The sequence below is a fragment of the Mixophyes fleayi genome, chromosome 2, assembly GCF_038048845.1.
Source record: "Mixophyes fleayi isolate aMixFle1 chromosome 2, aMixFle1.hap1, whole genome shotgun sequence".
Lineage (NCBI taxonomy): Eukaryota > Metazoa > Chordata > Amphibia > Anura > Limnodynastidae > Mixophyes > Mixophyes fleayi.
In genome coordinates this window covers 62,795,567-62,809,841 of record NC_134403.1, presented here as the reverse complement: position 1 = coordinate 62,809,841, position 14,275 = coordinate 62,795,567, and the positions used below count along the sequence as shown (strand labels likewise).

Here is a 14,275-nt window from a genome sequence, read left to right as displayed (position 1 = left end):
AATTTTGCACATGCGTATAAGCGCTGGTGTATTGCGCATGTCTACCCAAACAGTAAGTAAAACAATAAGGGTCTAGATCGGATGTTAGTACAGAAGGACCTATATATTTACAATTTTAAGGCCTACATGATTGTAGAATATGTAAATAAAGGTGTAGTAGTCATGTTAATTATTTAGACTATACGATGTTCCGGTGGCCATCTTGGTTATGGGCAACATTCCCAATACGGTGTAGTAGCTTATCCAGTAGTGCAGGAACTATCTGCGAGATCAAGACAATGTTTGTAAACCCATAATCAGTATATGGATATACAGACATGGGGCACATTTAACAAATGACGGTCTTGCACTATCGTGCACTTACCGTGTAATTAGGTAAAGGAAGTCTGCAATTGATATTTATGATAGCTCCGTTCGACTGTTCAATCTCCAAAACCATTATTTTCGCTGCAGTTCGTTTTTTCTAACAGTCACCATACAACAGTATGGTGACTGCTCGGGGCCGGCATTTAACAAGTTCCGAAAAAACAAATTTTTCGGAAACTTGTAATGTAAATGTAATGCTGAAGCTGGCGTACTTCATCGGAACTGTAACATGTTCTTTTCTTCCTCGTTATGTCCAGCTCTGCTCACATGATCCCTCCCTGTCACTCACAGCTCTCTCTCTCTGCAACTATCGTTGCAGAGACAGAGAGGGGATCTGTGTGCGCATGTCCAGTTCTTGGAACTGGACATGCGCAATTGAAGAGTGAAGAGAAGACCTGAAGACAGCGCTTCCGAAGAGGGGGGTAAGTATGTTTTTTTTTTATCACTGAAACAGCAGTTTTTCGGAACTGCTGTTTCTCTGCACGGCTGTACATAAATGTGAGAAGTAGTTCAATCCTTATCATTGCGATAAGGATTGAAAACTACTTTTCACTTTATGTGAATAATGATAAATGTGCCCCTTAAAATGTATAGGTTCATTACACGACTTTCAGAGTTTATAGTTTATGTACATTGTTAGGCATTAAAGGATATCAACATAAAAAGCATAATTAAAATCAATAATACAAACATATTAAAACAATCAAATAAAATTATTAGTCATTCATATATTTTACAGATGATATATATATAACTATATGTCCTCTCAAGAGAACATTGCATGAATATAGATACTAAAATGATAATATCAATATCAACCATAGCCTAATTCTGAGATATATGTGATAAATATGATATTGATATTATGTACTTCCTACACTTTGTGTCCTTGTTACAGAAAGTGATTGTGGTAAAGAAATTCTATACTAGGCTGTAGATTGTTTCTGTAAGCAAAGAATCTTTGGGTAACTTTATGTAAAGCTCATTCACGACAGAACAGTTGGAACACTTACTGGAGCACCATCATCAAAATGTTAATAGTGTTGTGTACTAACAATTATATAGTACATAAATTAGACTTTTATGTTTCATTGAGGTGGGTTGGTGTTTTCTGCTTATGACAGCTATGTCTCTCCCAACAGCTTTGCACACTAGTTGGATCTAGATCGAAATTATCTTTTGCTCCATTCACTCATTTAGACTGATTCAGGCTCCCTAGCCCCTGACAACACAATTATTCAAATTAGTGAGGGTGCAGCCTGTGTGCAGCACAGTGCGAAGTGACAAGCCATGAAGTCTGAGGGAAACCAGTAACATTTTTTCAACTTTACATCCCAACAATAAAGCATATAACAATTACACCCTCCGACATGCTGTTTTAAACTTAAGCATAAAAACTTTTTGGTGAATCACGAGTATTATTATTAAGTACAGTTCTGGCTTTGAGTAGATGTGGTCATGGGAGAATACAGTGCTGATTGTGTCATTCTGTTGTCAGAACATTGTCGCAGTTGGAGCCGGCTTCTGTGACGGGCTCGGCTTTGGAGATAACACAAAGGCTGCTGTCATCCGCCTGGGGCTGATGGAGATGATCGCCTTTGCCAAGCTGTTCTGCGCTGGACCTGTTACATCTGCCACCTTCCTGGAGAGCTGCGGTGTCGCTGATCTCATCACTACTTGTTATGGGGGCAGGAATAGGAAAGTCGGTGAAGCGTTTGCCCGCACTGGAAAGGTAAGAATGAGAGGATGTCTTCATGTTGTACCACATCACAAGAGAGCATCACTGCACATACAGACCAGCATTAGAGTGTGAGAAAGGTGCCCAGTCCTGTCACAGAACGAGACTGAAGACTAATGTTGTGACATAACAAGGTGTGTAAGTTGTCTTATTATCTCCCACCAATTTCTCAATCTTATGTGACTTTTGTTGTCAACAAGCCAGTGGTGAGCAATCTGATTTTCGGGGGCCTGTGATGGGATCATCATCATCATCACCATTTATTTAAATAGCGCCACTGATTCCGCAGCACTGTACAGAGAACTCATTCACATCAGTCCCTGCCACATTGGAGCTTACAGTCTAAATTCCCTAACATACACAGACAGACTAGGGTCAATTTTGTTAGCAGCTAATTAACCTACCAGTATGTTTTTGGAGTGTGGGAGGAAATCGGAGCACCCGGAGGAAACCCACGCAAACACTGGGAGAACATACAAACTCCACACAAATAAGGCCATGGTCGGGAATTGAACTCATGACCCCAATGCTGTGAGGCAGAAATGCTACCACTTAGCCAACATGCTGCCCCGTGATGCTAAGTCCCTTTACAATGCTGCCCTACTAGTGTGGGGGCATTTATGAAAGCTGATGCACAGCTGTATAAAAAGGTGGTGTAGCCTATTGCCTATTTAGCGGATGTTTGCCTTCATTTATTAAACTGCACCAAAAAATGACAGAATCTAATTGGTTGCTGTATGTTACTGCAACTTTTCGCACTGTACACTACTTCTCTGAAATACACATTATAATTAGGCGCAATCTAAGTTTTTTTATTTTACTATAACTATAACTATATATATATATATATATATACATACACATACACACAAGTTAACCCGTGCATGATACTCATGCATTCTAGTCAAATCAAGCTACTTAAGGTCTTAAAAAGGTTCTTGTCATGCATTTGGGCCTAGCCCAGGCCTCCACAGGGGAAGTGTGTTCATGAGGTAAAATTACCTCACGAAAATGAGTTTGAGCCCTCAACTCATAAATTTAGCCTTTACTACCCCTCCCACGGGGGGAAGGGGGGATGATGGAAGTTAACTGACTTCACTATTCTAATTTTTTTTGTCAAATAGTGTGAGTATACCAAATTTCAGGTCAAATGGATGAGCCCTTTCTGAGAAAATAGTTTTTTCCATACACACACACACACACTAACACACGCCGCTAGGCTTTTACTTTTATATATTAGATAATGCTAAGAATTTAGTAGGTCAGTGTATAACTCCACCCAGCAGGTGGTGCTGCAGCTTGTTTGTTTTTTTTTCCACACACAAACTAACACACGCCACTAGGCTTATATATATTAGATATACATTCTATATTCTAGTGTAGCCAACATTATGGCATCACAGCACCAGTAACATGTCTGGCAGGTGGTGCCGATCTGGACAAGATATATGGGGGCTTGCTGCACAGGGCCACAAAGAGAATTTCACTTCTAGGTAGGAGGGGCTGGTGAGACGAGACTAGACTAGGCCAAACAGATGCAGTTGTCCCACAATTTTTAGAATTGCAAACTATAGTCACGTATTTAATATGAACTTTGCTTATGAATTACAAAATAGTCTATTTGCATTTGCCAGAAATTGCATATTGTTTATTATACATATTTCTTATATTGTGCAATTATATTTCTTCTTGTCCAAGAAATTAGATGAAAGTTCATTTCCCTCTTCAGAGTTTAATCATTTTAAAGAAGTGATTTGTTCAGCTGTATTTACAATAGGCTGCTAATCTTCTATTGCACTAATAATGCTCAACCAGTTAATGCCCACCTGGTTTACAGGTTTAGGCTTTTGCTAGGTATGGCGGCTGCACACTCCTAAGCGAGGAGGATTTCAGTGACTGTTATTCCTGGTCAGACGAGACACAGTGTTCTGTAGAATGCTGTGAAGCGTGTGCAGGATGTGGTGCTTCCATGACTATATAATGACCGAGATCCCCCTTCACGGGTGAGACATGGATTAGCTCACAGTGCTGTAAAAAGTGTTACCTTGGTTTGTTCTGGCTCTAGTTGGAGCAGATATATCATCTTAATTTACAACGGACAGGTGGTAGAATAATTATATTGATTTACAGTGTTCCCAAGGACTTTCTGGCCTTTGGAGGAATACACTAAAATAAAAAATATAAAAAAAAACCCTCTTTTTGTCTATATAACTATAAAAATAAAATAAACGAATATTTAAAATAATACCAGAAGAAAGCCCCTATCTGTCACAGAGAAAAATCAATATCAATTTCACTGGAATACTCTGGCAAATGTAAGAGTTGTTCTAGTTTAACCAGCACATAGCACAAATGATAACATTTATCTTGCTAAGAAAAAAGTTCAACAGTCATTTAGGGTTTAAAGGACCAGCGCTCCTTAGTGGATAACTTTTGCAGTTATTATAGCAGAGCATTTACGATTAAGTCAAAACAATGGCTTTTAAAAATATAGGATAAGATACAGTGGTTTATGTTATTCTTCATTATTATTATTCCATTTTTATATGGTGCCAACATATTCTACAGCGCTGTACCATCAGATCACACTTTCAATTTTGGTCCCGGTGCATATGTAACAAAGCACATAGCGCCATCTACAGTTTGTAGAGAGCACAGCGCACCATCAGTGATAGGTCAGTGTCGGGTACTAAGAACAAACCAACTTAAGAAAATAAAGTGGCACATAGGGTAGGAGGCCATATCTCCAGAAGGATATAAATACACAAAAGACTGTACAAAGAAGGGCAACTAAAATGGTGGATGGTCTACAGCACAAAACTAACCAGGAAATACTAAAATATCTTAATATGTATAGTTTAGAACAGAGAAGAGACCGTCATGGACATGATGGAAACTTTCAAATATATCAAACGTTTTAACAAGGTACAGGAGGGAAACATTCCTCAAAAGGAAGAGAACAGGAGGGCATGCACTGACACTGGAGGGAAGAAGGAATACAGGGGAAAAACTATTTCACAGAAAGGGTAGTGGATAAGTGGAATAGCCTCCCAGCAGAGGTGGTTGACGCCAATACAGTAGAGCAATTTCAGCATGCTTGGAATAGACTTTAGGATATCCTTACAAAGAATGAAGGATCAAATAGGTTACCATAGGATAAAAAATGGGCAGACTAGATGGGCCAACTGGTTCTTATCTGCCGTCAAATTCTATGTTTCTATGTAGTAATTCCAAGCCCTAAGCAGTACCCCATAAGATTGGTACAATTGCTGTAGTACACTGAGAACAAGTGTACAACTGATAATTATGTGCTCCATATATAGTTTATAAACAGCTGCAGGTGTAGCCCTCACACAGAGTTAATATCCCAAGGAGAGATTTCTATTACAATTAGGCACAGGTACCTCAATAGGAGCCTCACACTGATTCAAGGAGAAATTCCGCCTGGTGTATTTAACTCAAAATAATACTTGATATATTGGGATAAAATAGACACACAAAAGTCAGAGAGGTATTTATGAAAAGACAGATAAAGAGTTTGTCATGATGAAGCTTTACAAACATTAAGTGACATATTCTAAAAATATACAGACAAAAGGGCGTACATAATAAGAGAGAGGTGGTTGATAAAACCTGCCCTATCGTGCATACAGGTAGTGCTGGCACAGTACCCAGCTTACGATTACAAAGCACAACCCTGGACTCACAACCATGCTCAACACTTAGGTTTGTGTTTTCACTTTTATTTTCTCATTTCATGGTTTTGAAGCAAAAAACAGTTTGATACATAAGAATGATACACAATACTCCCAATGGTACTAACCTTGCACATGGCTTTGTTCATTAGCATATTAATCAACTTGGCTAGCATGCTAAAGAGCCTGACCAGTATGCTAATTAAGGCCTCTGACTGCCCCCTGCTCCACCTCAACACTGTACAGCGTGTGGAGCTGGGGACAGAGTACTGCTTGGTATGCTGTTAGCAAACTGAGCAGGCTTTCTGTCTGCACCACTCCCAGAGGAAGCGAGGAGAGGGGGGAATTTTTTTTTCTGCAAAATGCTTTTAATAACCTGTACTTAACAAAAGGAGGACCGGCCGCAAAGGTGGTAATTAAGTTATCCTCAGCAAACAGACTCTCCTTGTGATGTGTAAGAATCTTTAATAAAATACAGCTACATATATAGAATAGTTTTGAGGTCTAAACAAGGCAATGATCTCTACAGAAAAACACAGGTGGAAAATTCTCAAAATCTAAATAGGTTAATTATTATTAAATTGTTTTCTACACGCTAATTACCAATGATTAATAGATGTGTACTAGGTGATATATGGTGTATGATGAGTATTACTTTACAAATAAATTGATCAGCAATTAAAAGGGGATCTGTAAAATTAACACAACATGCACAAATGTTGAGACCCAGTGACCATAGTACATGTGAAAGTATACAGACCGTTGTTAAAACCTTTTCTCATGAGTCAAAGATGGATTTCACATGTAAAGTAGAGAGCGACATTAGAACATGGATTGGTTCCCCTTTAAAATATATATTAAAGGAGGTTATTACAGCATTTCAGTCGAGATTTTAGACTCCAGGGGGTAAATGTATGAAGCTCCGGGTTCTTCAACACCCGCGAGTCCGGGGTCTTCAGCGCTTAAATTTAAAGCTGCGCTGCCTTGTAAAGGGAAGTCCCTTTACAAGGCAGCGCCGCTTTAAATTTAAGCGCTGAAGACACCGAACTCGCGGGTGTTGAAGAACCCGGAGCTTCATACATTTACCCCCTGGAGTTCACCCGTTATCTACTATAAAATGTTAATGTTTGGAAACTTTTGCATTCATGTTATATAGAAGAAATAACATTTTAAAAATGTATAGCAAAAATATTAATTACCTTAAATTGTCATTTGAATGGCAGCTTTCACAAAACTTAAAGTAACTTCCTAATACAATTAATTGAAACATAAGATTTTGCTGTGCGCTTTCCCTCCTATCCCGTACAATGACCTGCCTCTTCCCTCCTCTATGGCATCAGCATGAGGAACCCATTGGGGGCGGAGCCTGCTGACATTTGATGTTTGAATAAATGACTAATCCATGATTTTGTGGCCTTCGCTGTAGATTGCCGCACTAGTGACATAGCCACCTCCTTGCATTGTGGACTAACAGCTGATACTCTCTATTGCAGTCTATAGAACAGCTGGAGAAAGAAATGCTGAATGGACAAAAACTTCAGGGACCACAAACCTCAGCAGAACTCAATCACATCCTCAAGAGCAAAGACATGGTGGGAAAGTAAGTGAATGGCAGACGGAAGGAAAGGGGCTGTTGTTACACACTCTGTGCCTTTGGCTGTTAACATAATATAGATCACTCATATATGGCACTGGGCATAAGATTCTAGGTGGCACTACGATAGGTGCCCCCTTGACGGTACTGTGCCCCCCTCTCCACTTACACATTTGCACAATGGTAAACATCTACTAGAAGTTTATCTTCATATATAGGTTTTTGAGCTTGTCAGTATAAACTAAGCTGGATACACACTACAGAAAATTACTACAGATGCAATTTCTGTAACGATTTAATCAACCACTGAAAGTCCCGATGAGCACGCAGATTTATCTGTACACACCTACACGACTTACCGTCAGATCTGTGCTCTTCATCTGTCATAACCATCTGCTGAAAAGATTGTGACTCTGCACACTTTCTAGAGATCTGCTTACACTGCTGGTGGTTAGTGCGTATACACTTCCACATTTGCCCTACATCATTCCATCGTTGATTGTGATTTTTAGGTTTATAAAACCAAATAAATCGTCACTTTGGAACGATAAAACATGATTGTGGGAGAGTACACACTAATGCAATATCTGACCAAACGATCGTTTATCGGGTGATCTGCACAATAATTGCATAAAATTACTGTAGTGTGTACCCAACTTTACACTTACTGATTGCATAAGATTTAGAAAAGACAGTTCCTCGATGTCATCCCTGCTGGTTGTTGGAGAAATGACACATTCTTTGTGGTTCACCCTTTTATCAGTCATCATTTCCAAATGGGTGACCAGTCTCAGCAGCACTAAAGAAACACGAAAGGCAGCAAACACTTTCTCTTCCTTAAAATTATACAACCAGTCCAACTACCTACCCAGCTGTCAATATAACCCACATAGGTAAACATATGTCACAAAACTATTTTCGCTGTGTAGTTTTGGCAGCAATTGAGAATTCTAATACTTCCAGTAAGTGGGATTAATCGTTTTTATGCTTAGAACCAGTCTGCCATCACCAGGCCATTATATTTCATTTCCTTGGGTGAAAGTAGCCAAACTGTAGAATGTGTGCTAAATTAAGTACATCGTACTTACTGCATAGTAACGGTACATAATAATGGTCCATGGCAACCAATCAGCTAATGCCATTTTATTTTACTGCAGTTTAGAAAATGACAGCACAGATGATTAGATTTGGGGTACATCTTCTTTTTGGGCACTTGCCCGCGTGCCAATTTTAAGAAATGTCCCCTTCTGTATTATCAGTGTAACTGTAATACAATCAACAGCATTCATCAATGTAGTTTTATGAGGATTGGAAATTATATCATGCACAAGGTTTACAGAAAAGGCACATTAGTACATATGCATTTATGCCCGTTAAGTCAGTCAGAGATCAATGCCGTACTGCTCCTCAGTAGATAATGCACTAAATGTATCATCATTGTTGAGTCTGTGCTAATTATGATATTATTGTAGTGCTGCACATTTTCAGACATGAAACAGACACAATGAAGAGTAAATCAGCAGCTGTCACTCACAGGCTTGCCATGGTTACCACATCAATAGCTAGCACAGCGTGCACTTGTTTTCCTCCCAGGGATGCGGAGATCTCTGCTTGCTGCTTCTAAATTTGGTAACAGCAGGGATCAAGATTCATTTCTTGCACAGACAATTCTTAGGGCTATGGTGGGTGTTAATCTGATGCTGTGAACCCATCAATGTGACTGTCAGTATATTTGTTAGTCGTGCACATTAGACTGTTCTTGACATCGAAGCTCTCCTTGCCTGTGCAGCAATATTAGCAAAGCTGTCTCTAAATGTAATATCTGACAGTGTCAAGCTTAGTTCAGAGCTGTCATAAACAGTACTCTTAGTGTGATGCCTTTAGGGCTATGATACATGGACCTCTTTGAGCAGTATTTCCAAGCTATGTGCCTGTGTGGGATTCTTCAGATATTGCTTGTTTAAAGGGGAATTATAGGTAATGAAGAACTGCTGGTGCTTGCACCTTCAGGCAACTTTCATTTTAACACTTTTTAACAATAATAAAGGATAGGGTAATCAAAATGTAGGTTCTCCAGGATAAAGTTTGTAGTGTGGTATGTCCAATATGCTATTACCTTGACTTGGGCTTCAGAGTCAGAGGGGTTCTCACAAGCTGCCATAGCTACCAGTTGTAATAAGGAGAATGGCCTCTCCTCCTTATGTCTCATGTCTGTCTCCATCTTACAACCTTCTTGTCATATCTTATGCTGAATCCTCCGCAACCTCATGGCTATTATCGCTACCTCATGACTATCCATGGAGGCATTATTATGCTTAATTGTATTTATATCACAGTTATCATAACTGTAAGATGATTGTTGTCATAACTGTAATATGATGATTGCCCGATGCTAGGGAAACTGTGGCACCTTATAAATAACTGATTTGATGATTGTTGACTCCACACTGTCCTTCACCCGTCACATACAGTCTCTCTAGCAGTCCTGTCACCTTCACCTTCACAACATTGCAGACTTTGGCTGTTTCTTACACTAGACACAAACAAAACCCTATGTTATCTTCTTCTGACTACTGCAACCTCCTCCAGACTGGCATTCTTCTCACCGTCCTATTCCAGCTTCAATCCCAGCTAAACGCAGATGCGAGACTGATAATCCTTTGTTGACACTCTATACCCACTCCACTCTGTTACTCTCTACACTGGCTTCCCATACCTCCAGATCCACTCCACTCTGTTACTCTCTACAATGGCTTCTCATACCTCCAGATCCACTCCACTCTGTTACTCTCTACACTGGCTTACCATACCTCCAGATCCACTCCACTCTGTTACTCTCTACACTGGCTTACCATATCTCCAGATCCACTCCACTCTGTTACTCTCTACACTGACTTCCTGTACCTCCAGATCCACTCCACTCTGTTACTCTCTACACTGGCTTACCATACCTCCAGATCCACTCCACTCTGTTACTCTCTACACTGGCTTACCGTATCTCCAGATCCACTCCACTCTGTTACTCTCTACACTGGCTTACCATACCTCCAGATCCACTCCACTCTGTTACTCTCTACACTGGCTTACCATACCTCCAGATCCACTCCACTCTGTTACTCTCTACACTGGCTTACCATATCTCCAGATCCACTCCACTCTGTTACTCTCTACACTGACTTCCTGTACCTCCAGATCCACTCCACTCTTACTCTCTACACTGGCTTACCGTACCTCTAGATCCACTTCAAAATTGTCACCTCCCCCTCTTCCATCTCCGACCTCCAATCTCTATATACTCTCCCTCTCAGTTCTGCTTCTATTCTGTGCTCACCTCTTCTCTCCTAACCATCTTATGGGACTCCCTACCATGCCCAACCCAACACTCCTCCCAACATTTAAAGCTTTTAAGACTCCTTAGAACCCATCTCTTTACTATACCACACTTCCACATGACACCACTCACACTGAGCACTGTTTGCTGCTGCTCCAAACCCCACTCTAATGTCCCTCCTCTTTCTGTACCAGCCTTGCCTCCTACCCACTAGACTATAAGCTCTCATGAGCATGACCCCCCTACCTTCTATCTGCTCCTACTTTTATGTCCTTGTATCATGGTTTTCGTGGACACTGTTGTCTCTACTGTCCCCTAGACGACATAGACACTTGACTTTCGCTTTTACAATGTGTCCTATTTGCTACTGTGGACAGTAGTTGAAGTATTGTTGTGCATATGTACATAGTGAGAGGATTATTAAAGGGAACTTTTTACATCACATATAAAAGGGGACTTGTGTAATCTACTTGGTTGCTGCAATGTGTCTGCCAGGCATAGAATAACACTCCATTGTTTGTTTAGTTGCTTATGTGGTGCACTAAGCAAACTGTGTAATGTAAGCAAAGTATTCTGCAGTGCAAACAGTGCTATAGCAAGTAGTGTTCCTCAAAAATAAACATCATGTGAGCATAAGGACAAATGTAGGGGGCCCAGCCCAAAAAATGTATATGCTTCTGCCCCCTGCCCTTATACATATATTTGTGTAAGTCCATATATTAAATGCACAAGACATAAGAGCCTTTATATATACCGGTTGTTGTCGTTACTGTTTATTTTTATTTTCATCATCATCATCAGGCACTATTGACTTTCCTCTGCTTGCTTTGTAGGTTCCCACTCTTCTCTGCTGTATATCAGATTTGCTACGAGGGAAAACCTGTGTCAGAATTTATCAAATGTCTTCAGAACCACCCGGAGCACATGTAATCTGGCACAGTGAACTCTGACCTTCAACATCCTCACCTCTTGGGCCTTTCAATAAAAAACTAACCCATGTTGTTATAAGTATGTTTTCATATGTATGTCTAGATGTGTACCTTAGCACTGTATGTAGACTTATGGGGGGGGGGGGAACATACTTTATAACTAGTTATATTTGGAGCTCATACCCAAAAGCCTTTGCAGATACAGTCTAAGGAAGGTATTGCTGGATTGCACTGTTTTGTCCTTTTAGGTATGTTTGTTTTTAGACTTTTAAAGTATGTTCCTAAAGGGAAATTTTTATCATGGTTTTTAAGGAAACAAAAATGTAGAGTTCCTGCAGAGTCCCCTTATTAGTGCAAGTTTCGGGTAATCTGAATGCCAGATGGGAACCCAGAAAAGCTTTCAATGGCACCGAGCCTGCATAAGCTCATGAGCTGTATGAGAAAGATGGACTACTCCATACAGATGGGACACAAGAATATTAAATATTTGTCCATGTGTGATGGAAACTTTTATTTTCCTTGTGTCTGAAATAATACTAACCAATTTATTTTATTTGAAACATTCTAGTCCTTCTGTTTGTAACCAGATCATCACCATATTGCCCATTTTCCAAAGGAAAACACTGTGTCCTATAGCTGCATTGTTTAAGTGTCAAAATACTTCCCTGATGTAATGTGTGCATAAGAAAAATCTAATTTGATTAAAATGCACACTTGTAAATAAAACACTAATGGTCTTGCGAGAATTTCATTCTGTCAATAGGTACACACTGGGAGGTTCTTGGAATAAATGTTACTGTATATTAAACTTAAAATTATATATTAAAATATAGAATATTAAATATTAATATGATATTAGTTATCTCCGCAAACAGACATAACACATCTTGCATGTAAAAGCAACATGAGAACAAAGCTAGAATATTCCCTGTGCAACAGAGTACATTACTGTAATACAGAGTAACACATTTAGGAACAGCTCCACCTGCAGTCCCTCCAGTGTAATCACTGAAACAACATTAAGTCTGAGTCTGTTGCAGTATCTCAACATTTATTGACATAATAATGCATATTTTATGTACTGTATGCTCGGATCCATTTCTGTTTATACATTACCAATCATTTCACCTGTTGAAATCTAACAACATTGTGAGTTCGTACCGAGGCAAAATTATACACTAATTTCAGACAGTGTGTCTTGCCAAAAGTGCATGTTTTGTGGATGTCCTTACAGGAGCTCTGGTATATTTATCAACAATGCCTGATAGACCTATGACTACAACCCTAATGGGCCATACTTACAATTGGTAATTTGTCAATGTGAGTGAAGAAACACTGACATGTCACAATAGCTATTGATAGGTATAAAATAATTTCCTTCCCCTGTACACTGTTAGGATGAATTATTGAAGTTGGTGATATTGAGGAGCCTTCTCTACTGGCTGGGACCCAGGGCAGTTGGGGTGCCCACAACTCCAGCCCCATCTGCCCAAATGATGTGTAGTGGAAAATGAGGTTGGGGAATTGCATGGACCAATACCAGAAAGCTTGTGGTTTCCTATCAGTCCGCGCAGTTACCTGCACGCGGGGGCCCCAGAAGCTTCCGCATCGATACTTGAATTACCCCTCAGCAGCCCTGGTTGTGGCAAATGTGTGATAATAAAGTGTAATATGAGCTCCAGCTGTGTCTTATATAATTCATCTGTAATTGCACTGTTTTATTTACTGCTCCACAGACAGTATAGTGGTCACTGGTGTAGGTACACTTCTGTATATGTGGGCTCTTAGTGAATGCTTTACCTACTGCAGAACTTCTTGGAGAGTGACTAATGATTGATATATTGTACATACCTCATATTTCGCAGCATTGATGACCCTAACATTTATGTTGCTTGGTGAAGTGGGAACTTGACTATCCCAGTAACCCCATCCAAGTTCATCCCCTTAATACTCGGAATGTATGTGACTCTGAGTTCTGAGTTCCTTCCCCCACTCTCCTTCTCTCTCACCCCGCCAGTTCTCTCTCCTCCCTTGCCTGCCGTTTCTCCCCCCCCCCCCCTGCTATAAAGAAGGTGGTAGCACCGCTTGATGTACATTGGACATGTAATAAAGACTTGTATGTGGAGAGGGTGCCTAAAGATTAAGTACAGCCTAGCTCATCTTATTCCATGACTGAACAGTAACCATAGGGCCTTTTATCAATTATGTTGCAGTTATAAAGCCACTACTAGAAAATATAATCTAAATTCGCTGCATATGCAATTTTAACTATACACATTTTAATATGATGCAAATGGGCTTACGTCCTACTCTAAGAGGTATATTTACTAAACTGTGGGTTTGAAAAAGTGGAGATAGCAACCAATCAGATTCTAGCTGTCATTTTGTAGAATGCAATAAATAAATGAAAGCTATAATCTCACTGGTTGCTATAGGCAACATCTCCACTTTGATTCAGGCTCAGTGTAGTAGCACTATGATATTTGTTTTTGTTTTATAAAGATGGCCAGAGGAAGGTGTTTGGGATGGGGATAGGTGGATACGTGTTAGGACCTATTACAGAGACTATCCAAACTTCATGTTCTTTCAAACATCTTGCACTTTTCACCTGAGTTTTGTTAT

At 39.9% G+C, this 14,275-nt stretch overlaps 1 protein-coding gene across 1 annotated transcript in view; it reads left to right on the top strand.

Annotated features, from left to right (window-relative positions):
- Nucleotides 1-12,379, top strand: part of GPD1 (glycerol-3-phosphate dehydrogenase 1) — a 41,015-nt gene extending 28,636 nt beyond the window's left edge. Inside the window, exons 6-8 of the mRNA XM_075199119.1 lie at nt 1,865-2,098; nt 7,293-7,399; nt 11,558-12,379. Coding sequence (XP_075055220.1) covers nt 1,865-2,098; nt 7,293-7,399; nt 11,558-11,654 — 438 coding nt within the window. The 3' untranslated portion in view covers nt 11,655-12,379. The remainder of the gene's footprint in view (nt 1-1,864; nt 2,099-7,292; nt 7,400-11,557) is intronic.
- The last annotated feature ends 1,896 nt before the right edge of the window (nt 12,380-14,275 follow it).